Consider the following 26,938-nt stretch of genomic DNA (forward strand, 5'->3'; position numbering starts at 1 on the left):
CGTGCATTTTTCAAAACCCAGTTTCCATCGACTTTTAACTGTGTACAGACAGATGGCTCTTCAACTGCCGTCGATCATCGTTTCGAAGGGAGCCAAGTATTATTGGCGGGTGACAATTAACTTTCTTCTTGGTTGCAATCGGAACTTCGATGAAATTTCTTGAAACGGTAACCTCCTCCGAAGCATTTGTGAATTTTGCATGTCCTATTTTCATAGAAAACGCTTCCTGGTTACGGGAAAGTCGGCCGAGAATTAATTGATTGAAATTATGTGGGCTTGTGTTTCTATGGCTGTTTCTAGCTCTCCCAGCCAGAGTTTCCCGGCAAATGTTTCTTTAAGGAGAAAGAAAAATGTTTCAAACTTCCCTTTTCCCGAATAAACCCTAAGCAAGGGATTTATTAGAGGACTATCTCTACAACACAATATTTAGCATTGATTTAGCAAATTTGAAAATAGATTAAACGTATATTGGCTGTTGAACAATAGCTTATCTGGCGGTTCGTCTTTCACACTAACAAAATAATACTGACTGAGCAGCGAGGCTGATGGGGAAACTAAAGGCCAGCCTGAATATTTAGCGTTCGTCTTGCCAGGTCCTCGCATTGAAAAGGAGAGTGGCTAGTTATTCAGGTTAGTTGAGGGACTCTCAGTGATGAACCCAAACAGGAAGAGGTGATAGTAAGATAAAGGAAGAACTTTGAGTGAACCGGATACAAAAATTAAAATACATGGGCTTGCCCCGCGGATGTTGATGTTCATTGAAAAAACAAAAAACTGGCTAAAATGTCCTTCCTTCACGCATGTTTGACCCTGAAACTACGGGGAAACAAAAATCTTACTCGAGGGGAATACTGTTTTTAGAGTTTTAAATTTAATGCGTAAGGGGAACTGCTGATGAAATAAACGTTCAAGTAACTAATCCACAAAATAATCTCATTCTCTCAGGAATTTCAGTTATAGATTCACAGTGACGAGACGCGCCCATGGATCAACTCGGGTTTTGTTTTTGTTTACACTGTTTGAAAACACAGCGAGCTTAAGCGTTCACGTTCCTAAAGAAGAAACTCGTTCAGAAAATAACTGTTCCTAAACAACAAGTTGGTTTCGTTCGAGGAAATCAAACAGATAGAGTGGAGGGGGAGTTTAATTCGTGCCTGATGAAGCGAAAAATAAAACTACTGCTTCAGTAAAAGCTGACCACATGAGCTTCAATTCCAACTCATCTCCGGAGCAATTCAGGAAGTTTCTAAAGTTGCACGCAGAAATTCTACCTATGTGTCTTGTTGTTACTGTTGTTACAGTTAATACTTTTGGATAGAGAAGAGCTGAACAGACTTTTTCTAAGTAAATCATTTTTTCCCTTAGAAAAGAGGAATGCCGGAATCCTCAAGCCATGCAGGTTGATTTAAATATGGTATAAATTTATACCACTTCTTTAACAAAGCTACAGTTAAAGCTAAAATTAGAAGAAAACTTGAGATTTTGCAATTAAGTTAACTGATCTTCCGGGCTGACCTTTAATGTTAGATGGCACCCTGTTGGATTCTTTTCGCCGGTTACTCGTCTACCACCCGGTCACAACTCTCATTAGTCCTTCACGATCAAAGAAATTATAGATCAAAGGTAATTAATTGACAAATTGGATCGAGGGGGTCGATTTGATAGGTTTAGTAGGAGGCAGTTTGCGGTTAAGTTATGATTTATTTATGAACAAAAAATCGAGGTTACCTGTTGTTGCAAAAGGAGAGTAAAACTTTGCTTTGAATATTTCGGCCGAACTCGGTCCATCGTCAGTTTGTCCAATTTTTACTGTTTTATTCAACAAAACACCCGAAAAAATCAAGGCTCCTCTCTGCGTTTTAATTAACAGTAGTTTGTCTCTGGAAAAGCTGAAATTCTGCTTGCTTTTCCTAGCAGTTCTTTTACGGTGTCTCATTTTCATGCATACGTCATTTCTCCACCAGTCTCACAGAAACAAATAAATTCAATATGGCGGCCGCCAGACGTTCAGAATCAAGAAAGCTCCAAAAAGACAGGGAAGGCGTCCAGTTCAGCTCTCAATTCATACAGGTTGTGTATGCTGTTCTTGTCATTTCGCCTAGCGGATTTAATAGTGGATATCATTCACATCGCGCTCTTTAAATCTAAGTCATTGTCACTGATCGTCTGACTGTGAATGATCTTGACTACAGCTTAACAGTTAAAGAGAAACAGACTAAAAAAACTTAGTCTTTTCGTTGCTTCGTGTCGAGACATGGTGAAGATATATACTCCGGATAAACTGAGTTAGTTACCTGTGTTACAATACGTTGACGTAGATGGAATTAGATGGGGAAATGGACACGAATTTTAAACATTGTATTCGCGGCATGAGCCGGTCAGCCGGCGTTAATTTATACTCAGTTGCATGCTGAATTTTAAACCTCATTTAAATCTGCATGCTATTGTATTTCGACTGTTAAAAGAAAGCCTTACATTTTCGTTTGGTCACTTGCTAGATAACGGGATCATCCTTCTAGCTCAATTGTGTTTGATTTTAAATTCTAGCATCAAATAATGTGATAATTTCGATTTCGAGTTTCTTTCTTCCATTGACTCTCTTGATCTTCTGTCACGTTTCACATCTTTCCCCCTGCCCATGCGGCACTCAGCAATATCCCCGAGACAGTTTTAAATTTTGTTAGCAGTTGCTTTAGCAGTTCTGTAAAAAGTAGATGAATAACTGTTGTCACGCTTAGTTTAACAGTCCCAACGAAACCAAAATCACCAGCGGGTTCTTTCCCGTGTAGAGACCGATATCAGCATCCGTTAGAGCCCGCACTGAATAACCGATCTCTGTCATATTAGCTTTCGCATTTCTAGTAGATAATCGGCTAATTGCTGATGTAATGTTGTCTAAAATCTGTAAGAAAACCAAGAAACGGTATATACTTCGTTATTCACATTAGCGAACTCGCGTTTTTGCTGCCTGGTCGCAATGATTTGATGATCAGATGCACGTGCAACTGAATGAAGGCACATCGCAAAAATTTCCTCCCTTCATTAGTATTAAAGCCAAGTTATAAGCAAGCAAGTAACATACTGATAAGTTAAGAAAGCAAAACTAAATCCTTGTTGGTTTCACTAGCTAGCTCAATTAACCACGAAAATCTCTAGTGCCCTCACTTCGTCATGAGAACAGCCGGAGAAAAACACGGCGCACACTGAGTGTATGCAGTTCAAACAGTTGAAGCTTCAATCGACCCTCACGATCGGCTCTTCAACCATCATCGCGCATGCAGCGAATTTTGTGGCGCTCAGCCTTCATCCGGTTCACTTACGTCAGTAAGTAAAACGATAGACGCTGAACATTGCAATTCTGCTGATAAAGAACGGAACAACAAGCTTTAATGACTTTAATCTTCCTTCTTAACTGAGTCGCTTGGTCGGCGCAGGATGACTTTCAAGTTTTTGACGTTTCTATTTCTTGCTCGTCGCTTCACAACTCGTTTTCGTCGCCTCGCGGCTCATATTTAACTGAGAAATATAAAAGAGGCAACTTCTAGAACAGCCAGGGTAGTTTCTTGCTATTCAGCTATAAGATTGTAGCCTCGGAACTCGGTCGGTAAAGCTTTAACTTCGTACTGAACTGTGACTCTATCAGTCCACTGTCGAGATTTTAGCCTAAGAACGACTAGTTTTAATCGATATTCTCCGTAACTCTGACGGTAGGCTCTAATTAGCTAAGAAAGACTGACTTCGTATTAGCCACGTCGTAGCCCTGTCGGCAGAACAACAAGTTTAAACGTGTGGCTTCGTAGCTCCGTCGGGCGGTAGACAGCGATTGTCTTTGGTCCGGCTATTTAATCTTCGTACTGACTTGGCAGTATCTTCATACTTATCCTCGCCTTTTTTCCTCTTGCCCTTCTTCGTGGTGCTCCCCAAATAACAGAATTCCCGGAACACGCTACTGTTTGTTCGGACTGTTAGCTCGGCTACTTTTAATCTATCAACGTAACTCGATGGACGAACGAGCGTCTTATGATCTATACGTCGATATCAGTACCGCGCAGCTAAATTCAGTGGGGGTTACATAACTTATGATTGTTCGAAGCCGACTGGCTCTGATGCCAATCGGTAGGGAACGACTTGATTTTAAACCATGTTCGTAGATGCTCGTAACTCAAACGCTAAGAGAACAACTGGTTGTGAACTTACTTCGTAGATTGAGCTTGTTGGTGGAGAGTGGTCGGTAAGGTGTCGTAGCTGAGTCAACCGGTATGGAACCGCTGTCGACATACAAAGTTTTAGCGGGTTTTTCACGATTCCCCTAAAGAGATTTGTCCGAGTTCTTGTAATTAAGGAAATGTTCTCGCAAAAGAAAAAATACTCAAAAATTCACTTTACTCTGGGGGAAGGAATTAAGCGACAGTAACAAGTGGGACTGGATACAGAGCCCTACTTTGACCTACTTTGAGACGAGCAGCCGGATTCGGCCATCGGTGTTTAAGTATCCAACAAGCAAGAAAAGTGTTATTTCTACTATATTCACCAGAGGAATCAGCTACAGCAAAGCAACAAGCTTTTGAAATAACGTAACAGATGAACTTGTTTTTCTAATTTCAAGTTACGTTGTTTTACATTTATTTTGATTGCACTGTACATTGGAGTTTCCGTCCTGCGGAAAATCGCAAAATGTCAGTTCGTTTCGCTCAGTCTTCCCAAATAGGAAAAGCCAGTTAGATCTTGCACAACACAACTGAACAACTAGCCAACTCTAAAAATTAAACGGCTTCCTGAATTTTCTTTTTACCACAAGGTATCTATGTGATAGCATACCTTCTTTTCAGCATTTTATTTCGGGCAATATTCCCAAATTACCCATACAGCTCACAAGCTACTGAACATGTAATTTCTCAATTTAGCGCAGGGCTACATCAGATTTTTAATTTCTACAAACTGAAACATGACTCAGTGATGAATGAAACAAGCACTAAATATAACTTGTTTATAGGCCATAAACACAAGATCGACGGAGGAACTCATACTCTCTAACTTGAAAGGAACTTGGATGGTTAATAACTGACCTTTCCAATTATCTTTGCTCCATAACGTATACTAATGATAACCCGATAGGGGAATACGTATATGTTACTTATAACACTGCAGTTATAACACAACCCCGAGGGAGATCGATAATGTGGTTATTTTAAGTTCGAGACAACAACTATAAATAACTTCTCTTCAAAGAAAAGTTGTTTCGCATGGAGTGACAAAGGGTGCTATCCCCTTCAATTAAGTACCGGCTATATACACTTTAAATGTTAAAACAGCCTTAAAAGTAAATTAACAAACTTCCTTTAGTCCATCATAACGCGATATTGGTCTAGAACGAGCTATATTTAGCTACACTTGATGTGGACTCAAGGAACTAACAAACTGACAGAGTTGAGTCAGCATTGGTGGCTATTTTTGTCAATATCAGACAGTATAAATTTCGTCGGTTTACGCGGCACATGAACAGATGCACACAAGCTCTCAAAACAGTTCAAAAGTGGAAGTTTTGTTGACTGTATATAAAGGAACCGATTTGCTGGCGAGAATTTTCGGTAATCAACTGTAATCAAGTGCTGACGCACAAGGATTGGAAAAAACGCGCAGCTTCCGCGGTGAGAAATGACGTGTTGTTTTTTTATTGCTAATGTCAGTATCACATGATCTTGTCGGAAAGTCTCAATGGTCGCTGAAATAATTATATCAGCACAATTTGCCGTACTGATCATCTGTGTGAACAGAGAAACGAGAATAACTGATCTACTAGGAGAAGTTAAGGTAAGTTTGTCTGCGAAATTTCGGGAAAATCGGTGAAAACCTTTCCGTTTCGATTTCACGAGAAACTAGAGACTGAAAGCGGGGTATCATGTATGCAAATTGTTTTGATTTTGTTTTGAAAACCAGAATAAACTTGCCGCGCAGGTCTTAACTTATGCCCCGCACATGTGGCATATAGAAAACTTTTCAGAAAGGTTTCTTGCATGCTGGCCTCTGCTTTGACAGAAGTGAGTATTGCTCGTCGTCCCTGGGTGATGTGGCTTGCTTGTTTGGTAAGCGAAAGCCTTTGTTTTAGTTCCTTAATTACTGACTACACGGGCACTAACTCCGATAAACGGAATATTTAATGCATAAACTCGCAAACTGATTTTAATAGCTGTTTACAGTTCGTCCATTGTGTTACACAATTTTGTTCAGTCGTAACCCCGATCTCGAATGTCTCGTTAAAAACATAATCTCAAACCTTGATGAAGTGACATTCTAGAGTCTTAATATCGGCGTATATGATACTGAACAAATTCTCAAGCTAGACTTGTAAAGAATAAATTCCTAGGCTTCAAACAGGAAAATCATTTAGATGGAAATTCATGTGAATAGGCCTGGTATGGGCCGAACTCACTGTTCCAAGCAGACTGCCCAACTTTGTTCTTGTTTTAGAACTTACATTTGAAAAATTTTGGAAAAACAGAAATTATTTCAAATCTCTACAAAGAGTATAGTAGTTACAATCTTTTACTATTTTCAGAGGCAAAATAACTCGAATTTAACTGAAACATTTTGTTTGGCTGCTCGTTTTATGTGATATACGTGTTCAACGGATTTAATACGGTCGTTAATGATGGTCTAAAGATACTAGTCTGTAATAAAGAGATACGATGTTCGTATCGTAACTCAGAAACCAGCCAGCTTCCAAAAAAACACCGAATCGACTGTCTAGAATTTTCCAATACTGATTTCCAGGAACTCGGCTCTCGTATCGAAACTTGACACTACAGAAGTTATTAGAGAGCTGTTCAAGATTAAGGTGACACCCGTATAACTGAGATTTGTATACACTACGGAAACTTTCGCGGAAAATTTTTAAGTAACTCAATTTTCACTCAGATTTTTTTCGCCAATCTTAAGGGTATATCGCGATATCAAGAAATTGGCGTTATTTTTTTAAGCTACGTGCATAACAAATTGTTACGCACGGTCACCGAAAACTTCTAACAATCAAATCAACATACTTATGCATGTGTTTGTTGACGAACTGTGAGAATACCTTCTCGAGAAAATAGACTTACTGATTAGTTATGGATTTCAGTTTCCAAGCCGTATATGTTGAATTTGGACCAATTTGTACAAAATATGATTCACTTGAATGTTGACGAGCCATGTTTTGCTATGACAAATGGAGGTCTCGGTTGAATCAGCCAAAAGACACATATCTTTCGTAAACACAAAGCACTACAAAGGAACACGCTAAACACATGACCTGCTACAAAGAATTCACTTTGGTCCAGCCGTGAAAACTACAAAGCAAATCCGTTTCAGAGCCATGACGACGAGACAGAGAGATAGTACAAAGATGTGTGTGTGAACTTGCTCGTTATACGTGTAATATTATGAAGGACACACACGGAGTAAAACGAAATACACTTTACTCGAGCTCCACGCGATTACAACTGAACTTCGAGCTATAACAGAATACTAAATAGGCTAAAGCACCGCGGGAACAGGTCCCTAGAGGCACGTCCTAATGCATATTATAACACCCTCCCTTTTATGGATAAGGAAAAGAAAACTAGCCTATAAATACACAATACGAATAAGCATGAATTGTAACTGTAACTGAGCTCTGTGATAACGCGCTAAAGGTCTTAGTGTTCTAAGTGTTCTTAGTGTTCATGGCTTTATGTCAAAACAAAGTCATTTAAGTGTTTTGGTGGACGTCGCTGACGCACTGATCGTCTAAGCACCAGCTTGGGTGGTGACGTCACTGCAGCTGAAGGAACTTCCGAGTCACTCGGAGACGAACTTCCTTGACTCGACGCGGGTAGACTAACTTCTCCAGAAGAACTTGTCTGCGACTCGTACGACTGTGCAAAAGAGGGAGCGGGCACCTCAGGTATCTCAGCAGATATCTCATTAGGTATCTCGTCTATCAGTGGCGGTGATGGCTCATTTGTCAAACGTAGGTGAACACGGTTGCGACGTACAACATTGTAAGGCGTCTCGACCTCGTACGATCTCTCATCCAGTCGCTTTCGTACGATTCCTTTCTGCCATTCGCGCTTGCCCAACTTTAACGGTTTCAGTCTCACAGTATCTCCTCTCTTTAACGGATCCAGATCAATAGCACCTCTGTTGTAATACTGAGCTTGTCGCTGTTTGCGCTGTTCAAGCTTGGCTTGGCACCGCTCACTGTCTGGAACTGCCTGTGGTGCAAGCAGGTTAGCTGTCATCGGTAGTAGACTTCTAGCCCTTCTGTTGAAGAGGCGCTGTGCTGGACTAATTTGGATACCGGCAGATGGGGTGTTACGATGATCGAGTAAGGCTAGAAAAGCATCCGATCTAATGGACTTGCACTTTCTGAGAATTTTCTTAGCTTCCTTCACTGCACTCTCTGCTTTACCATTTCCTTGGCTGTGGTGTGGACTGCTGGTCAGATGTTCAAAGTCCCAGTCTTTCGCGAATTTCAGGAAATCGCATGACGTAAATTGTGAACCGTTATCTGTCACCAGCTGCTCGGGAATGCCGTGGCGCGCAAAGTGGGCCTTTAACTCCCTGATGACACACACCGACGAAGGAGATCTTAAATGGTCCAGTTCAAAGAAATCGCTGTAATAATCTGAGGTGACTAAATAGGTTTTTCCTTCAAGCTCAAAGAAATCTGCAGCCATTCGTTGCCAGGGTCGATTTGGTGTCTCGGGGGACATTATCGTTTCCTTGACTTGACCCCGCTCAAACTCTCGACATGCCTCACAGGTTGACACATAGTTCTTAATGTCAGCTGTCATCCCGGGCCAATAGAGACACTCACGGGCTCTGTTTAGACAGCCATTAACCCCAAGATGTGAGTTGTGAATTCGTCTTAACAGCTCGCTCCTCGACGCTCGTGGAACTACGACGCGTTCTCCCTTAAAGATGAGACCATCCTGGATCGATATCTCATCACGCATGTTGAAGTAAGGAGAAATGACACTAGGCACGTTACTCTTATGCTCTGGCCAGCCCTTCTGAATCACGGCTTTCAGCACTTGAAGAGAGTCATCTGCTTCGGTATCTCGCTGAATCTGCAGAAGCCTTCCTTCCGATACGGGCAGATACTTCATTATGTTGATTGTCTCGAACTCATTCTCGCCTTGCTCACCGGCAGGGAGAAATGCTCTTGAGAGGGTATCGACCAGAAACATCTTGCTTCCCTTCTCGTACCTCACCTCCAGGTCATACTTCTGAAGGCGAATTATCATGCCTTGCAAGCGCTTCTTGAAAATTGATTCTAGCGGCTTGTGGTCGCTAAAAACAATAGTCTTATTGCTAAACGTGTAGTCGTTAAACTTCTCCACGGCGAAAACAATCGCAAGCATTTCTTTTTCCATCTTAGCATAACGGGTCTCGGTCTCTGTTAGTGCTCGGCTTGCATAAGCAATGGGGTGACCGCCTTGCATCAGGGCGGCGCCAAGACCAGCTTGACTGCTGTCACATTGCACTGCTAGTGGCCCCCCAGGTTTGTAGTAGGCTAGCACAGGAGCAGATGCGATAAGGCTCTTCACTTCACTCCAAGCACGTTCTTGCGCGTCGGACCAACACCATTCAACATCTTTATGGGTAAGGTCGCGTAGCGGCTTCATTACGTCAGACAGGTTTGGCAGGAAACGACTGATGTAATTTACCATACCATTCAAACGTGACACATCCTCAGGCTTCTCTGGTCGCGGCATTTCTGTAATTGCCCTGACCTTCTGTGGATCTGGCTTCAGGCTCTCTGATGTCAGAACATGTCCATGAAAAGGGACTTCCTTACACTTGTATTCCAATTTCGCGCGGTTGAGCTTTATGCCCTTCTGCTGACACCTCTTCATGAAACCCTCCAGGGAACTATCGTGGTCAGCATCATCTCTTCCATAGATTAGTACGTCATCGGCAATACACTTCACACCAGGCAGGCCTAACAACTCTTGATTCAAATGCTTTTGAAATATCTCGCTCGAGACACACAGCCTAAACGGTAAACGAAGCCAGCGGTATCTCCCATGGGGAGTTGCAAAAGTTGTCAACAGACTAGACTCAGCATCCAGCTCCAATTGCCAGAAAGCGGATGCGAGATCAACCTTTGTAAACACACGAGCCTCGGCTAAATCGGGCAACACATCATCAATGACCGGGATCTGGTATCTTTCTCTCTTTAAAGCAGCATTCAACGGTTTTGGATCAATGCAGACGCGTAAATCACCAGACTTTTTCACAGCAACAACAAACTGGCTGACCCATTCAGTCGGCTGATCCACAGGAGCAATAACTTTTAGATCCTGCAACCTTTTGAGTTCTGCCTTGAATTTTTCCTTTACAGATACAGGCACTTTCCTGGCTGGGAGAATCACTGGTTGGCAAACTGGATCTACTTGCAGGTGAACCTTTCCAGGTAGCTTGCCAAGGCCATTATCAAATACATCTGGGTATTTGTTAGTAAGATCGTTTTCTAAATTCTCCACAACGCTAACAAAGTTCTCCTTGTGTACGGTTAACAAACCCATCTTCTCAGTAGCGTTTAAACCCAGGAGTGGAGTTAGATTCTCCTTGACGACTAAGAATCTCACTTTATACCTTGTATTAGTTCGGGGATTGACAACGGGCAGAGCACACGTCCCAACAGGCTTGACCTTGGTGCCATTCCACATAACGAGGGACTGGGAACAAGGCTCGAGATCCACACCTTTCACATGTTTACATGGCACAATGTTGGCACTGGCTCCACAGTCAATTTGAAATCTCACGGGTTTCTGCTGAACCAGCATCTGAGCAAACACAGCTTTATCCTTCATACCTTGAACTCTTACAACACTGATCTCTTCCAAGTCTTCGTCGCTCTCAAAGGCGTTAACCGCGGCATCTTTGCACCCTTTCGCAAAATGATTCTTTTTCTTGCACCGCTTACACACTTTGCCCCACACAGGACACTTCTTTCTCTCAGGAGCATGTTCATAGCCACAAAACTTGCACGAAATTTTCTTTCCCGACTGTCCGTCCGGCGTCGGAACTCGAGGCTTCTTTTTCTTAGACTTGACCTGGCTTATGTTGTCCACCGGTTCCGATAGCGACTTCATGTGTAGCGCCGTAACGTCTTCGCTGCGGCAGATATCGATACACCGATTCAAAGTGAGATCTCGAATTCTCAGTAGCCTCTTGGTGGTCTGCTCATCCTTAATACCAAGCACAATGCGATCACGGATAAGACTATCGCGCAAGCAGTCACAAAAGTTGCATGTTTTAGCCAACGTTTTCAGCTCAGCAACGAAACAATCGACCGACTATTGTTTTTAGCGACCACAAGCCGCTAGAATCAATTTTCCGCTCGCTGCCACCATGTAATATTATGAAGGACACACACGGAGTAAAACGAAATACACTTTACTCGAGCTCCACGCGATCACAACTGAACTTCGAGCTATAACAGAATACTAAATAGGCTAAAGCACCGCGGGAACAGGTCCCTAGAGGCACGTGCTAATGCATATTATAACAATACGAGAGGTAATTCATCATTTTTTCCCAATGACAGTGTGGTGTTTTTTGGTTTCTTTAGTGAAATGACATTTCTAAAACGAGGTGGTTTTCAGTAGAGCGAGTAACAAAAAATAGAGACAAGTTTTGCAAAATAAATGCAGCTATTCTCGCTTATATTCTTCGGTTTTATTCACATCAATATTTTTTCCAAATGCCCAGTTAAGCTGCCAAGTTAATTATTACATTTTGTTGAAGTTGAATTTTAATAGTAAAAGGGAGTGCATCTATACAATGTGCTTGATGACTTCTTTGAATTTAAAGAATGCATGACGTCAGTAAAAGTTGTGGACAATGTCAGGAGACTTGATCTATTGATGACTCGTGGGCGTTAAGTAAACAAGGCGATCCCACATCAATTAACGTCATGGAATAAAAGGCTTTTTTACCTTAACCAGCGTTGACAGGGAAACGAGTAAGTCTCTAGCAACCAATTTATTCTAGTAAATTATCTGTTATTCCCAGCGTTGATTGCGGCTCGGATAGTTGATTCCAAGATATATGAGCAATTTTGCGGCGTTGAAATTGGTAATTACTACCACTACACAGTGTTTTCTAGAGAAAATATAGTTGCTTTTTTCTGCAACATTTGCAAGTTGTTTCGTTCTGCAGTAAGTTACTAGTAGGAAATTATGAATTAACGGGAGAAAAATTAGGCCGAATACGTAAAGTGAAAGCCAATAAATTCCTAGTAATTCGATAAAATGTTTTTTTTTTAAACCCAAAAATAGATGAAGTTCGTTAATTGGGTATTGATCATAAAACCTCACTTCGGAATTACAGAAAGTGCTAAGTGTGCCTAAGTGTGCCTTCAAATAAACAATTTGAAATGGAAACCCTACGAATATGACGACAAGATTATTTTAGGCGTCAGTAAATTTATACATTGAGTCCACCAATGGTCAAATCGGCAAGTAACGTGATACTCCGCTCAAGTCAAGGCCGAGTGTTTCGCTTTCTTGTCAAACTATTCAATATTTGCGGTTGTTGACTTTGGTCAGCTGGAAGACCCATCTGATATGACGTAACAGTAAGGCACTTGCGTCACTGTTACGTCGTGCGCGTTACTGCTCGCCCCACATTGCTTAAATATTTTCGCATAAGAGCAAAATAAATACAAGATAGGAAAGAGTAATATCAAAATTTAACTTCTGCGAGAGGTTCACTCAGATAGCAAGCAGTAAAATTTGATTCAGGTTGGCAGGCAGGGGAGCCTAAGGGTTGAACAAAAAAGGTAACGTATGTATTGTCGAAATCTCTTTAATTGCTTGAATAAAATATCTTTATCACAGTAATAATAAGCTTACCTTTTACTCTGAGACATTTTGGCGTATCTTGTAACGTTGTCAGTTATTACGCAAGTCTCATGACGTTTTGGCGAGTACGTGGGACGATTGAAAATCTAACATGATGAGAAAAATGCGGCGAGATCACGACTCAAAACGTCTGATGAGAGATTTATTACCCAACGAATTCTTTCCCCTTAAATCCTGATTTTGAAACATTTTAGCTTTGGTGTTTAAATTGCGCTGCTAGGATAACAATTAAGAGGGTTACAGGAATCCTGTGAAACGGTCTCCTAGACGTACAGATATCGTGAGATATCATTTACACTCGTTTCTCGCGTTATTTGAACCCTGCTGAATCGATTTAGAAAATAAAAGGAAGACATGGATCGGGAAAAAAATGGATATTGTAGTTCAAAGTAATAATACAGTATACCGTGTTGAATTCTATTCATGTAACAGGACTAAAATTTTATATTTTTAAAAACCGGCAACATATCTACTTAAGCATACACAAACTAAAGATATATATTGGTGTCCGCTGTTTCAACTGACTGAAATTGGTTCGTTTTTCAGTACAGTGAGGCCGGTTTAAGGTCAACAGGAGCTAGTGAAAAGGAGTCCGAGAGCCTTTGGAATGACAAACAATAGAAAGAACCTTTATTATTGTAAAAGAGAAGAATGATTCTACTTGATAATTACCAAGATAAACCTCGAACGATTCACAGAAAATCTGTCCTTCGTTGAAATCGTAGTTTGGGGTCATTATAACGACATACTTGGTTTTAAAAGTTATGCGTTCCTATTAAAAAGCTATAATACAGACATGGTGCCAGAACATTATTGGCCATTCTTCTTTATATCGTTGCCCATAGTTTCAGCTGGTACTGTTACTGTAGTCTTTCTCTCAATGGACCCTCCTCTAAGTTAGTGCGTTTTCCTTGTTTTCACTCTGCAAATAAGATTCTGAGACGGAAATCTCTGAGTGACTTATAATTATAGATGACCAGCCGTCAAAACCGCCCACTGTCTAGATACTTAGAATTTTTCTCCCACAAATGCTCGACAAGGTATATAGGTGAAGACTGAGATAGCCGGCGGGTAAAATAGAACTGAAAGGGCATCCACAATTAACCTCTCTTGGTGACACTCCTTACAGCATGGGAATCTGTACCCTTTTAAAGGCTAGGTAAGTTATGAATAGAAGTCGAAGTTTTTATCGCTCATAAACGCGCGCGCTGATCAATCATGTGCACTTCCAATTAATGGAACCCCAGCAGTGGAAAACCACAAGCTTCTTATGTTAAGTTTGTTGGGAAACGACGAATGAAGAGAGGGATGTTAGCCCACCCGGCAGTGCAGTCTAGTGCGGGTTATGTAACTAACTACAGTTCATTACGGCCGTGTTAGTTTGTGACACCTGCGGTTTCTTTCTTTCTCTTGTTTCCAAATAAAATCTGACCACATCTGCAGGGTAGGAAAGCGTTCGTGTTTTTCTTTTCAGTTAATCCTCATCAGATTCGTTTACTTAGCTCAGTGTGGTAATTTATATACATATGGCATCACAGCTGCGGTGTATTCGCACATCATGTTGTTTCCTAGCGCTGCTAATCTGACTGGCGAAACTGAAAAGAAAGTAGGCTCGGCTTCAATCGTTTTTACTCTAGTGAAATCGATTCAGGTGACGCGATAGAACGGACGTCAATCTAAGAACAATAGAATTTGTTTTCAAGCTTAAAAATTTAGCTATGGGGGTCAGTTCAGAACGACCAACTGCTGTCTACTGAAACTGAGTTCTATCAGTTTTGTTACGTAATGGCGGTTTGATAGTGTTTTACTTATTTATCGAAAATAAAAACCGATAACGTTCAGTGGAAAGTCGTCTCGGTCCAAATTGAGTTCTAGTTTTCGATATAATTTGGTTCAACTTCCGATCTTTTTTAATGTGGGGACGACGTTTTCTTCTATTTTCAGCCAATAAACTTCAAAGTATCACAGATCACTCGGTCCTATATTTCGGAAAAACAATGGCAGATCGTCTGAAACAAAGCTTGATTTGACGCGGTAAATAATGGTCCGTATTTACCAGATGTAAAATACTGCACTATCCAGATTATCTTGAACTGTCTGATACGGTATATAAGCCTGTCGATTGGCTGATTTGTCGACTTTATCCTGACCGCTTTTCCATTTGTTAAACCGCCTAATAGTGTCGGCTCAATGGCCATGTTTCCTTAGCAATTGTTGTAAAAGGAAATTTGTTGTTTGCACCAGCTGGCAAAGAAAATAAGTTATTTTAATAAAGTGCTATTTGTATCAGCGGCAAAAACATCTGCCAGCTATTTCAGGCTTAGAAAATCAGTCATATCATCGATTGGTTTTTGCAAATGGAAGTGAATTTATAGCGTTTGACTCAAACTGAAACACTATTGGCTATGCTCTCGGGTATCAGATGACTTTTCTGTGGAAACTTTAAGATAACATCAATTGACGTAGGTAATATTTTTGTGGAACTAAGGTGTGAAGGTGATAGGAACTGCTTGTCCACCTACAGGGTGAGACGGAAAACGTTTGTTTGAGATGATTCATAGTCTTATAAAAAATGTTGAAACATTGAAAAAACACTATACTGGCACCATGACATCTGTCTTTTCTGTCCGGAATTTTTCGACCCTCACTGAGACAGCAGAATAGTTTAAAGCAACAGTGTAGTGCCTAGTCAGAGTCAGTGTTGTTTCAGCCGTTCACCCAGCGTTACCGCTTAGTTTGCCACTGAGAATAAAAAAAATACACTGACATTGAATCAGCGTGAACAATATGATGACCAAAAAAATATCCTGAAGTTTATTTACGATCGTGCTCATCACTCTTCTCTAATCGATCTGGTCTTAGAGAAAGAAAATAAATAAATAAATAAATAAATAAATAAATAAATAAATAAATAAATAAATAAATAAATAAATAAATAAAAATAAAATAAAGGCGAAAAAATAACCCGATTGGCTAGTTTATTAAAGAAAAGAAAATTGTTTTCGTAAATTTTCTCACTTCGCTTCACTACACGTGGCTTTTAGAGAATATCAGGAACTAGGCCTCGTTACGATGCTGACATAGTGTCGCTCACAGTGCATTCTGGGACTCGAGGGATCTCGAAGTTGGACTCGTCGAGTAGTTTGTCTGGGCATACGTATCAGCGAACATCTCAACGAAGTTTGACATTGTTCATGTAAAAAGATACCAAGAGGAGGCTATGTTATAGCGAATATATCTTCAAACTAGGGATTCGAGCCTCAAGGTAAGTTCTTTCGCGCCGTTAACAGCGACGCGATAAGGAAATATCGAGTGGCACCCGCGTAAACCTCTAATTTATTCAACGCGAATGGCGCCAGCCGCTTGTTTCGTTTTCTTACAAACCCTCTGAGACCACACACTTCGCTCTTCTGGTTCAAATATCACTTTGAATTAAGATGTGCAGGGATTTGGTGCAAAATTTGCCATCTTGGTGGTTTCCCGAAGCATTTTCGGGTCACGCGTGAAACGGTCTTAGGCGCGAGTGGGTTTCGCCGTCACACTCGTGAACTCAAGTTCACAAATCATAGCCGATAAAACTTTCCGTTTCCTAGATGACGTGGCGTTAAGAAATCCAAAGTCAAAGTTGAAGATATCGAAAGTTATTAGCTATTTGGAGATTGACAAAACGGTGGAGTAAATTGTGTATTTTGCTTCACAAGATTCGATATTGAACATGGACGTAGCGACGTTATTGGATTAGTAGACAATTAGAGAAGGCAGTGCTACACAAAACGCAAAATTTGGCGTTGACGCATTTTTCTGTGACGTTTTTTCAATTGTTTAGTTAAGTTAGTTGTTAATGCTACTTAACTGAAAAAGTTTCTGCCGTTGAGGAATTTTATTTCTTAGTCATCTCAAAGAGAAGCCTTTTTAAACTCTTTTTCAAATTTGAATGTATGAAGTCTCTGAAGAACGTTTCTCTATGAGGGAATATGGTGAAATGCTATTGTAAGTGATAATTTGTCATAATTTGTGATATTTTGTTAAGCTAGGCAACCCCTTCACTCCCTGCTAGTAGGGTATACAGCTGAAAAAGAGTTCTATCTCCTGTTTTGCAAGCCTCTCACTCAGAAAATTAATGTGTTGCTTTTGGAGTGACTTTTTAAACAGACATTAGCCTATGTATCATAGACAAGGGTGCAAGTAGGCACAAAGAAAGGTCAAGGATGCTGTAGAGATCTTCATGGTATACCTTTCAGCCGAAATTAACTCTGAGTTGCAATGAAAACATCTTAATTACTGCCTGAACCAACCCTACATTCTTGCAACCAGTGAGATACTACACTACTTTCCAGTGCTTTGGCCTTGGTTGCTCTAATGGTTATTAAAAAATGGATTCTATGTCGCTGGGCATCTGTTCAGTAATAGATCACAGGTGACGGTGAAATGTGGTAAGAACAAAAAAGTGGCACACGAGGTGATAGCTGAGTGTGTCACTGATGTTCTTACCACATTTTGACATCATCTGTGATCTACCTGTATTAGTGAATAGATGCATGGCAACATGTAATCTTCTCTTATATAATATAGAAACAAAAAGGAATGTTAATGACGCCATCTATGCCTCTGTCCCCCAATAGATCTTAGGTAAGAACCAATCAAAATGCAAGAATTATTTGACATATTATTTAAACCCTGTTTGCCGGCTAAGTCACTTCCCCTAAATAACTTGAATAGCATTTAGGATTTGACAGCTAGCCACTGGACATTGAATTATGCATTGGATAATAATATCTAGCTTTTTGAGCAACTAGACACATATTTTTTTGGCAGAATAAAGTCAGCATTTCTTTGCCTCTCGAAAGTGAAAACCAAACATCACTGGTTTCTCTTTAACATAGAACTTGTTGAACTTAGTATGTCAGTGAAAAGTGTGATTATCCACAGGTATTTTTATGGACAGAACTGATTCTCTGATGGTAAGATGAGGAGAGAACATTTCCTTTCTGTCAAGAAATACCCAGTGTTAAGTTTTGAAGGAAAAAGCAGTGTGTAATCATCAACTGCAGCTGTAGCATCTTCAACCTCAACAATGTGGTAGACACTTAGTGTACCGTTAACCTAAGAAACTTCATTGGAAAGTCAAGTATGTAGGTTGCAAGAATACAGAAACAAATCCCAAAATATTCTTTCAGCAATTACTGTGAGAAATTGTGGAGTAATTAGGGAGAAATTGCATGTTGAACTCGGGCACTGGCCATAGATTTACCCAGCTGTTTTCATTTTTCAGGCACCTTTTTCAGCATTTTGTGTCAATAATTAACCAGTGAATCCAAGGTAACCCTCAGAGTAACATTGCATGTCTGTTAGAGGTTTGGTCATGACTGTGTAAGTTCTCATTATATCACCATAAATGATACCATGATTATGTTATTGTAGAAAACAAAAAAAACTGTTTTCATATTGACCAGCTAATTTAACCAAAGCTACTTAGATAGTGCATGCCAATCAAAACGGAGGACTAGAAAATCAGTCTCGTTTATTGTTCAACAGGTGAAATTTCAAGAGTTTGACCATTTTATTGCCTACTTAGAGTATTTGACCAGCTGCTTCATGTTCTAGGAACTTAAGTTGAATGCTGCAAGCTATGAGCCAGTTCAGCTGTAAAGTCTTCACCATGTGGCTACAATATCCCTGCAGTAATAAGATATCATCTAAGCCATGATATAGTGTTAGTTGTGTATAATACTTCTTCGGGAAGCTTGATTTTAAGTCTAGTTTAAGTCAAAATTTTATTACAGCTGCTGCTGATATGAAAACTTTAAGGTTAAGTGATATTAAACAAGATTAAAATGGACAAGACGTCCTCAAGTGTTTATTTGTCTACTTGCAATGCAGAAACTTGTATGCTGTTATTTAGTTGCAGAAGTAAGCGAAATTTTCCTTATTTGTAACAAGTTATGATTATACTTTTGATGAGTAAGTCAGACCATGAGACATGTAGTCAAGAAACTGGCTTGATTTTGTTTGTATGAAGCTGTATGGGATATTTATTGTTGCAAGTTGATGACAATCAAGTTCATCAACAATCTACAGCATTTTTCTCTCTTCAGATATTCTGTTTCACAATGTGCTGTTTTTTCATCAGGCACTTCCAAGGAATAAACTTTCTTTTTGCATGCATATTTAGGGCTCATTCTGGGTTAATTCAAAGAAAAGCAATCCAAACACTGTTCATAGAATGAAAGGACATGCTCTGATATTAATTAATTGATGCAATGTGCTCTGCTGTGTGCAGTTTCATTGAGTGTAGAGATTTTGTTAGAAACCGCTCAAGAATGACTAGAATGTGTGAGAATAGTATTATTATGGTCGTAACACATGGGATGTCTGTGAATTTCAACCACGTGTATTTTTCGTGGATCGTGTATTTCGTGGGATGCCTGTGAAGCCCCGCCACGTGTAAGCCATGGGTCGAGCTCGTGCCCTCGTGGCGTGTCTGTATGGCGGACTTCCTTGTAGGATTTCGGTTTCTGTTGTTTTGAATGGTAATCTGTGAATCCCAGAGGACGTTTTTGCTGTTTTCTCTCGAAAGTGACTTTCGTGATGTAAAAAAGAAAGAAACAAAATAATCACAAAAGTAATAACAATCCGAAAATAATCAAGACGTATTACGAAGGACAAACTCATCTACCGATAACTTGTACTTCATCGTTTAACTATGTTTGTGTCTGCCTAAAATGAAAAAGTGAGTTTTTCCGGCCTCGTAGCAGTATGGCGTGCGTAACACGCACACGATACAAAGTCAATACTGTAGTATAAAAGTTTTCTTTAAAACAAAGTACACAATCGGTAGCTATGGCATGGTCTTTTCGACTTCATCTACATATCGGAAAAAATCAGTATTCTATATAGAGAAAGTGATTTCCTAATTGCCGACGGGCACTGAACTAGCGAAAATGTTATTGAAAGCAAACCATGATTGTAGCTCTAATTTACAGCTGCTTTACATCACAATTCGATTCCGAATTAACTTTTAAGTAAACATTCCGCAATGATTTTCCTTGCCATATCTTCTCGAATCTTGGGTCTTTATCGTAGGGATTGTTCTAACGTCGACGTATATTATCAGATATTATGCACGGAAATCGCCTCGAAGCTGTTTTATGGTGTGGGCTAAACCACAAACATTTAGTACCACTTTCAGCATTCTACTTAACTCGGCCTCGGTTGAGTTAGTTGCTGTTTGGTTGATACGAAGCGATGGCTTGTCTGAGAATATTGGATTGACTACTTGTTTTGCCTCTAGCGATAAACTTTTACTTAGTTATCCGCGGTTTAAATCAAAAGCTATACTAGGTGACCGTTCTTTTACCTGTGATGCACCGAAACTTTGGAATGCGCGACCATTTGACATAAGAAGCGCCAGCACTGTTAGTATTTTTAAAGCCAAGCTAAAAACTCACCTTTTCCGTCATGCATTTTTATCATAGTTGTTTTTATTATTGTAAGTTTACTTTTAATTGTAATTTTAGCTTTTTAGCCTTTTTATTCCGTTTTTAATCTTGTCATGCGCATTTGAATAGTTTATGAAATTTGCGCATTATAAATGTTATTATTATTATTATTATTGTTATTATTATTATTATTATTATTATTATTGTTATTATTATTGTTCAGTTGCTAGATAGACTGCCGAGTCAACCGACCACCAAATAAACGCCTTTATTTATAGATGGGCCGCGGATCCAAGACTTGAAGCGCTTATCATATATTTGTCCTTGTTTACGCCTACCACCGAACCTTACTACACAGCCAGCTGAGACATCAAATACGTACTCTTTCAAAGGTGGCCTTACATTGCGTGTAAAACGCTCTCTAATCTATTCCTCTGTCAAGGCATAACTATTTTATGAATTGTGGGCGTAAAAACAAAATGTAAAACAGTTGTTTTTTTGTTCGACAGGAATGTTGTTCTTTTGTTTGAACTAAATTGACCTTGTCAGTGATACCTTATGCCCAGTCATGCATGTTGTTGTTTTTTTTTTTCCTTTTTTAAGTCGAGATTCTGTATTATGAGAGAACTGTTCCTTCGCGAACAAAACTCATGCAGGAAAACAGTGCCCGAAAACTCAGAGAATTCTTACATGTAAGAGCTGATAAAAAATTAACTGAAAACACCTTCCGCTTTGGCGAGCGGACGTGATGGAAATTGCGAAAAGCATCATTTAAGTTTATTTTCTTTCATCTACTATTACGTTTTCGGCGAAAACGACCGTCAGAACGGAGAGTTTGACCATAGTTGAAGCTTTGGTCGTCTTCAGGCTGTTGTGGTAAAACACGCATTTATGTTTTAAAGAAACTTTTTACGTAAATTGGTATATGGATGGTGTAATCTTTGGGATTTTAAATTCCAGTGCTTTTGGCGGCGAGAACAGTTTACTAAAAGCTTTACTACTCGAAATTGGCCCTGGGAGCGCCGTCGAATTGTTCATTCCTGCAAGATTCAAAGCCTCGCGGCCATGTAGGATGAACAATTAAAATAAGTAACTGTAGTCAAAACTCTTTTGTTAAGGTCTTCCAATATGGTGGCGAAAGCATCACATGAAAACTAAGACTGCGGTTATGTATATTGAGTGGGAAGTTCGCCATAAACACACTCCTACGATAACTCTACGTTGACATGGTCCAATAGAGACCAAGATTTACACAAACGCTACATATTCCGGGTTTCTTTGTTTTGGTAGATGACTGATCAGTTATTGATATTTTGTTACAGACGCGATCAGGAAGACAACTGACAAAGACGTTCGGCGAACGTCAACCAGCACCAAGACGACTGAAGAAACGCGGGCCAAAAATACAAGACGACAGCCAACAAGAACGGAACCATAACGGTTGGCATGACATTAAATCGCACAATGATGGCATCGTGACCGCGAATTCTACTGACTACAAAACCTCTGTCGACCAGAATAACCCCCCTTCAAAGTCGCCGATCAGCACTCTGGATGAGATTATGGAAGTGCAAGAAAGACATACAGTAGGAAATGCCACGGATAACGCGCCCCCGTTGTTTGAGAGTGAAAAAGACGTTTCAGAACACAAACGTAACCGGCGTACGCGCACGCGGCACACTTCGATGTTAGAACGCTTGGCGCCCACGCCGGGCTACGTTGATAAAACGTCCATGGACTTAGAAGGCGGTTCTCTAGCGCAAAGAAGAACGCCGCGTATGGCGAGCTTAAACGCGGCTGCCAAAGTGAACGTGTTTTTTGAACCTTCCAGTCCTTTAGCGGGACGGAGCTTGTTTGAAATTCAACAACACTCCGCAAAGAAACCTCCTGGTAGACATTCAACCGAGAGGCGGCTTTCTGATAAATCGAATTCTAACTTGGCCGCGTATGGCGCCGAGAACAGTTACGATAGAGAGGACTTTACTGAGTCAGATGTATTTATACAGAGTGAAGTGACATCCACATGGGATCCCCCAAGATCCACCGGCGTGATCGTCAGCCCAAGGGCAGTGGGAAGCACTCCTCTTACGGAGAACGCAGCTAACAGTTTTGAATTTGTAACAAACGGGCACAGAGCAGCGAAAGATCACAAGCGAAAACCTGAAGCAGATTCTACCTCGGAAGGTGAAAGAAAAGCAAAGAAAATGCTTCTCGATACCAGTAGCGAAACGGATGGTGTTGTAGAAAGAGGAGAGTTTGAAGATAACCAGGAAGCTCTAGAAATAGAATGTGACACTACTACAGACTCACCACCCAAGACAATGGTGGACCAGTGCATCCAGGTGGACCTGCCGCGACCGCCGTACAAGCACGTACGCGTCCTGTCTGTACCAATCAAAGGACAGCTTGTCACATCATCTGGCTCAGTTCCCTTTACCAAGAGCCACTTGGTCACGCCTGTCACGCCGTCCAAACCGCCTCCTGAACTCAAAATAAGTAAGACGGCTACGACCAAGCGTGCTGCTGGGTTGAACAATCAGGCAATGGAGAACGCTTTTACTGCTAGTGACGGGCCTCTGGCTAAATTTAGGGCTGTAGGTGGTTTAATTGATGAGCGCAGCAAGGCTAGGAAGGCTAAAGAGCTCATTAATAAAATACCCGATTCATCCTCTTCCGTACAGCTTAAGATCCCTAAGATTAACTTTGCTGCCACTTCTACGTCCACTATGAGCGCGGGACGGAACCGTCCCGCGGGAAACCCGTTAAAAAACATTCAGTTAAAGAACCTGAATATTCATCTTGAGAAGCTAGCTGCCGAACGAGCCCGAGCGGAGCCCAGGCAACCCAAGGTTTGTATATGGGACGTTAGGGTTGCTAGTTAGATTGTTTCCCCTATTTTATATTTGCAGCAGCGATTTATCACACATGACAAGTTTTGAAACGTTCTTAGTGTGGAAGTGAGTTTTGACACAAAATTGTCAACATGATCAAAGATTTCAATTCACTTCAGAAAACTTCCAGCACTCACTTTTTTGGGAATTCGTTTTTGATTCCCTCCTTCCCCATAACGTCTTTCTAGAAACCTTCATTATGCTCCAAATGGCATCGTAAGGAGTAACAAGGCAACATACGTTAAAACATTAGCTTAATGCTGCTCGTGCAAGCCGCAAAACTGCGTGGCACTTGGACCAGATAGCGTGCAGTAAAAAGACGCAAGGTGCGATTATGGAAACTACAGCTGTATATTCAAACTCTGGTAATGAACACACGCAAATAACAGGAGGCGCGTATAGGCTGACAGTTTGCCAACCTGTTTCTGTAAAAGGAGTCTAACGAGATGAGTTACGGAATGTGAATGATCGGCAAAATATACATTATTGTGACTTTTGCCGTGTGTTAGCGTTTTATAATAGTGACCTCTTCGCCTCTGGTCTAGTAGCCAGTAAATCGAACGTGGTGTGCTTTCCCAAATACGGTTGAACCGCACTTTTTCGAACTCTCAGGGGAAACGAAAAATAGTTCGAAATAGCGGAATTTCGAAATAGCCGATAGTAAATGACTGAAGGGAAAATCCAAGGGAAATGGTTTTGAGTTCGAAGTAACAGGGAATTCGAAAAGACCGAGTTCGAATTACCGGATTCCAACTTAAGCTATGAGAGCAAAGCTCACCCGAGTTTGTGATTGGTGACTGGCAGGGACTGGGTACTGATTGTTGCATTGATAATTTTGGTATCCCTTGTTACCTTTACAGAGAACGAATGGTTGGATGTTTATCGGTGAACCTTTAGACAAACCGTACTGCTATGTAAGTAATTGACTTGTCTTTTTTTATTATCCCTCATAACGATATACTTTAAACGGTCACCTGCAGATAGCGCTAGGAAAGGTAGTTTATACATTGAAAAAAAATCAGCACATGCGAAAAAAAGGGGAACTGGTGCTAGGTACGAGAAGAGTAAAGCTCCGAGCAAAGATGGGTAAGCCGTGTCAATCAAAAACAGTGTCAAAGCGGTGAAAAGTCGCAAAAGACGACATTTTCCTTCCGACAACAGTTTGTTTACACAGTTTTTGTAACGTTTATCTACTGAATATTCGCAGATCTGAACAATCAAAAGCAAAGCCAAGATATGACTTCGTTTTCGTAGACCATGCTTACTTACATTATGTATACGTGACCTCACTTTCAGGACGAGACAATAGTGATACGGCGGTATTACAGCGGTGTTCAGCGTGGAGACGAGATCATAAATGTACGTGACTCGGTTCTTCTTAAGTCAGGAACACGGAAGAAAGATCCACCTTTTGTGGCACGTGTTTCTGGGCTCTGGGAGGAGGATGAAGGTAAGTATATCGCTTGTTGGATGTAATAACATGGAACTAAAAACATTTTGAAACAATTTGATATCGTTGAAGAGGAAAAGTCTTGGAGTCCAGTTGGATGGATACCTAGAATTTCGATGAATGTTTAGGTAGGGATGATTTCTCTCCAGGAAACAGATGTCACCAAGAGTGGGAAAAAATAAAGAAGATAAAATTGGAAATTGGCACAGTAGCATTTCTTCTCCATGTTTATCTTTAATCTTTTTTTTCCAAGTTTTTAAATACCTAGAATTTAGTTGGGGGAGTGGTACTATTTTTGAGAAATCTTCTTGGACTGAAAAGGTTTCTATTTCTCCCTCCAGTCAACGATATGAGTTCTTCGAAAGTTGGTCTCGGTCAATTCTCGGTGACGAGTTCTCAACCATAAGTTGTTTAAGTCTAAGGAGAAAGATTTCCTTCTAGTTTTCGTTTAACTAGTTGATACTATAATTGCACCATGCATATGCAGTAAGTGTGGTAGCCAATCCAAACCAAACAGTAAGTGTGGGAAATGAAATTTAACCTCGTGATTTATGACTATGCCTTGGGAGCCGTTAGCAACTGTCGATTAACACTCGTTTTTCCGATGACAGGCCCGAACGCTGGCGAGATGATGATGAGTGTGTTTTGGTATTATCGACCAGAGCAGACTGAAGTAGGGAGAGTTCCAAACTTCCATGGCGAGGTAACACACCGCTTATTGTTAGTCAAACAGCTAGGTGGTAGAAATGGCTTAGTTTAGGATGGTTTGGTAGAAACTGAGTCGCTTGTCCCTGAGATATTTTGATGTAATGGGCGTCTTTTTTGCTTGTCAACAGATGGAGGTGATGGCCTCAAGACATAAAGACGACAACAGCGTGGCGTGTATTGTAGACAAGTGCTACGTTCTTAGTTATCCAGAATACTGCAGGTAATTATTCCTTAGCTAGCAAGGACACCTTTGGTTAAATTGTGGGGAAGTTCGAATGTAAGTAGATATAGCCATCGTGTTTCTTCAGTTTGTGATCTTTTACCTTTGTAAGTTGCTCTTGATGTTTATGTGAAACATTTTATAGGTTCATGAACTATCGGAAATAGTTTGACACTTGATATAAAATAACTGGCTGTTCAGGCGACACTTGTGAAGGGTTTTCCTTAATCAGTTTAACAAATAGACTCCATGTTGTCGTGGGTCTGTTCAGTAATTGATCACAGATGACGTCAAAATGTGGTGAGAAAAACAAAGTGGCACTCGAGGCGGTAGCCGAGTGTGTCACTGATGTTCTCACCACATTTTCACGTCTTCTGTGGTCTATTACTGAACAGACGTAGGAAAACATGTTTCAACTGTTTCACAACTGATCCAATAAAAAGACCAAAAAGTTAAAGACATGTACGTCTGTCCTCTAATTGATCATTAGTAAGAACCAATCAAAATGCGAGAATAATCCAGCATGTTCTATTGTAAAATAACATGTGGAATCAAGCTCAACTGATATGGAGTGAATGCAGTTTCAAGGATCGGGAGACTTGCCAAAATTTTCAACCACCGTTAGCGGCTTGTAGAAGCCTTGTTTTCTTGCTCTCCTTGTTAGGTCACTGCTATGTATCACCGAAAAGAAAATGTGTAGCACGGAAAAACCACGCCGGGCCTTGCTCTCAAAAAAACTTGCTAGACTTAAACAATGGGTAGTACTGAACTTACTGAATCATCAGCGTGCTAAGTAGGGCTTTAGGCTGCTGTAGTAATGAAGCTTGCGGTTAAACGTTTTGTGTTGTTTAGATTGTCTTTGCTGTTTGTTTGAATCGTAGGTTCCGGGCACTCAACAGACTGTTCCGAGAATTCAGGGAAGCTCCTCTATCCCCGGTTCCTCCCGGAGAGAGTACAAAGCCCGGTTCAGTTCCCCATCCTCGCACGGACCCTAACCTGGTGTTCTTCTGTCGGCAAGTGTACGATTACCGTATGGGTAGGATCATCAAAAACCCCGTGTGACATATATCCTGGAGGACGTCACTTAAGAAGCAGGAGAAATAGTGAACTACTTAGGAAGCGTCCACACTAATCCGTCATGAAAACCGAGCTCTTCAAACCGGAGGAATATGAAAACGCCGGCTTTTCGTTTTCGTGTTGAAATCCAAAATGGCCTGTGATTGGTGCGTTTTCCTTCGGCGTAGTGTGGACGGGGCCTTAATCGTAGCGTGTGTTCTCAAATCACCGAAGTAAATGAAATGTGTTTGATTGACAAAGCAAGTCCCTTTTGCAGCTGA

General features: G+C 40.7%; 1 protein-coding gene across 2 annotated transcripts in view; it reads left to right on the forward strand.

The window, feature by feature from the left end:
• Positions 1-1,848: 1,848 nt before the first annotated feature.
• Positions 1,849-26,938, forward strand: part of LOC145469950 (uncharacterized) — a 25,946-nt gene continuing 856 nt past the window's right edge. The window contains exons 1-7 of one of the 2 annotated variants that reach the window (XM_081453769.1): positions 1,849-2,070; positions 21,655-23,181; positions 24,084-24,137; positions 24,520-24,673; positions 25,285-25,376; positions 25,510-25,601; positions 26,483-26,938. The exon at positions 26,483-26,938 is cut by the window's right edge and continues 856 nt beyond it. In XM_081453769.1, coding sequence (XP_081309895.1) covers positions 1,990-2,070; positions 21,655-23,181; positions 24,084-24,137; positions 24,520-24,673; positions 25,285-25,376; positions 25,510-25,601; positions 26,483-26,663 — 2,181 coding nt within the window. In that variant the 5' untranslated portion in view covers positions 1,849-1,989 and the 3' untranslated portion in view covers positions 26,664-26,938. Of the gene's footprint in view, positions 2,071-5,554; positions 5,649-21,654; positions 23,182-24,083; positions 24,138-24,519; positions 24,674-25,284; positions 25,377-25,509; positions 25,602-26,482 lie in introns of those variants that run through there. The other variant, XM_081453770.1, reaches the window with a different exon arrangement.

Source organism: Orbicella franksi, chromosome 15 (genome assembly GCF_964199315.1).
Source record: "Orbicella franksi chromosome 15, jaOrbFran1.1, whole genome shotgun sequence".
Taxonomy (NCBI): Eukaryota; Metazoa; Cnidaria; class Anthozoa; order Scleractinia; family Merulinidae; genus Orbicella; species Orbicella franksi.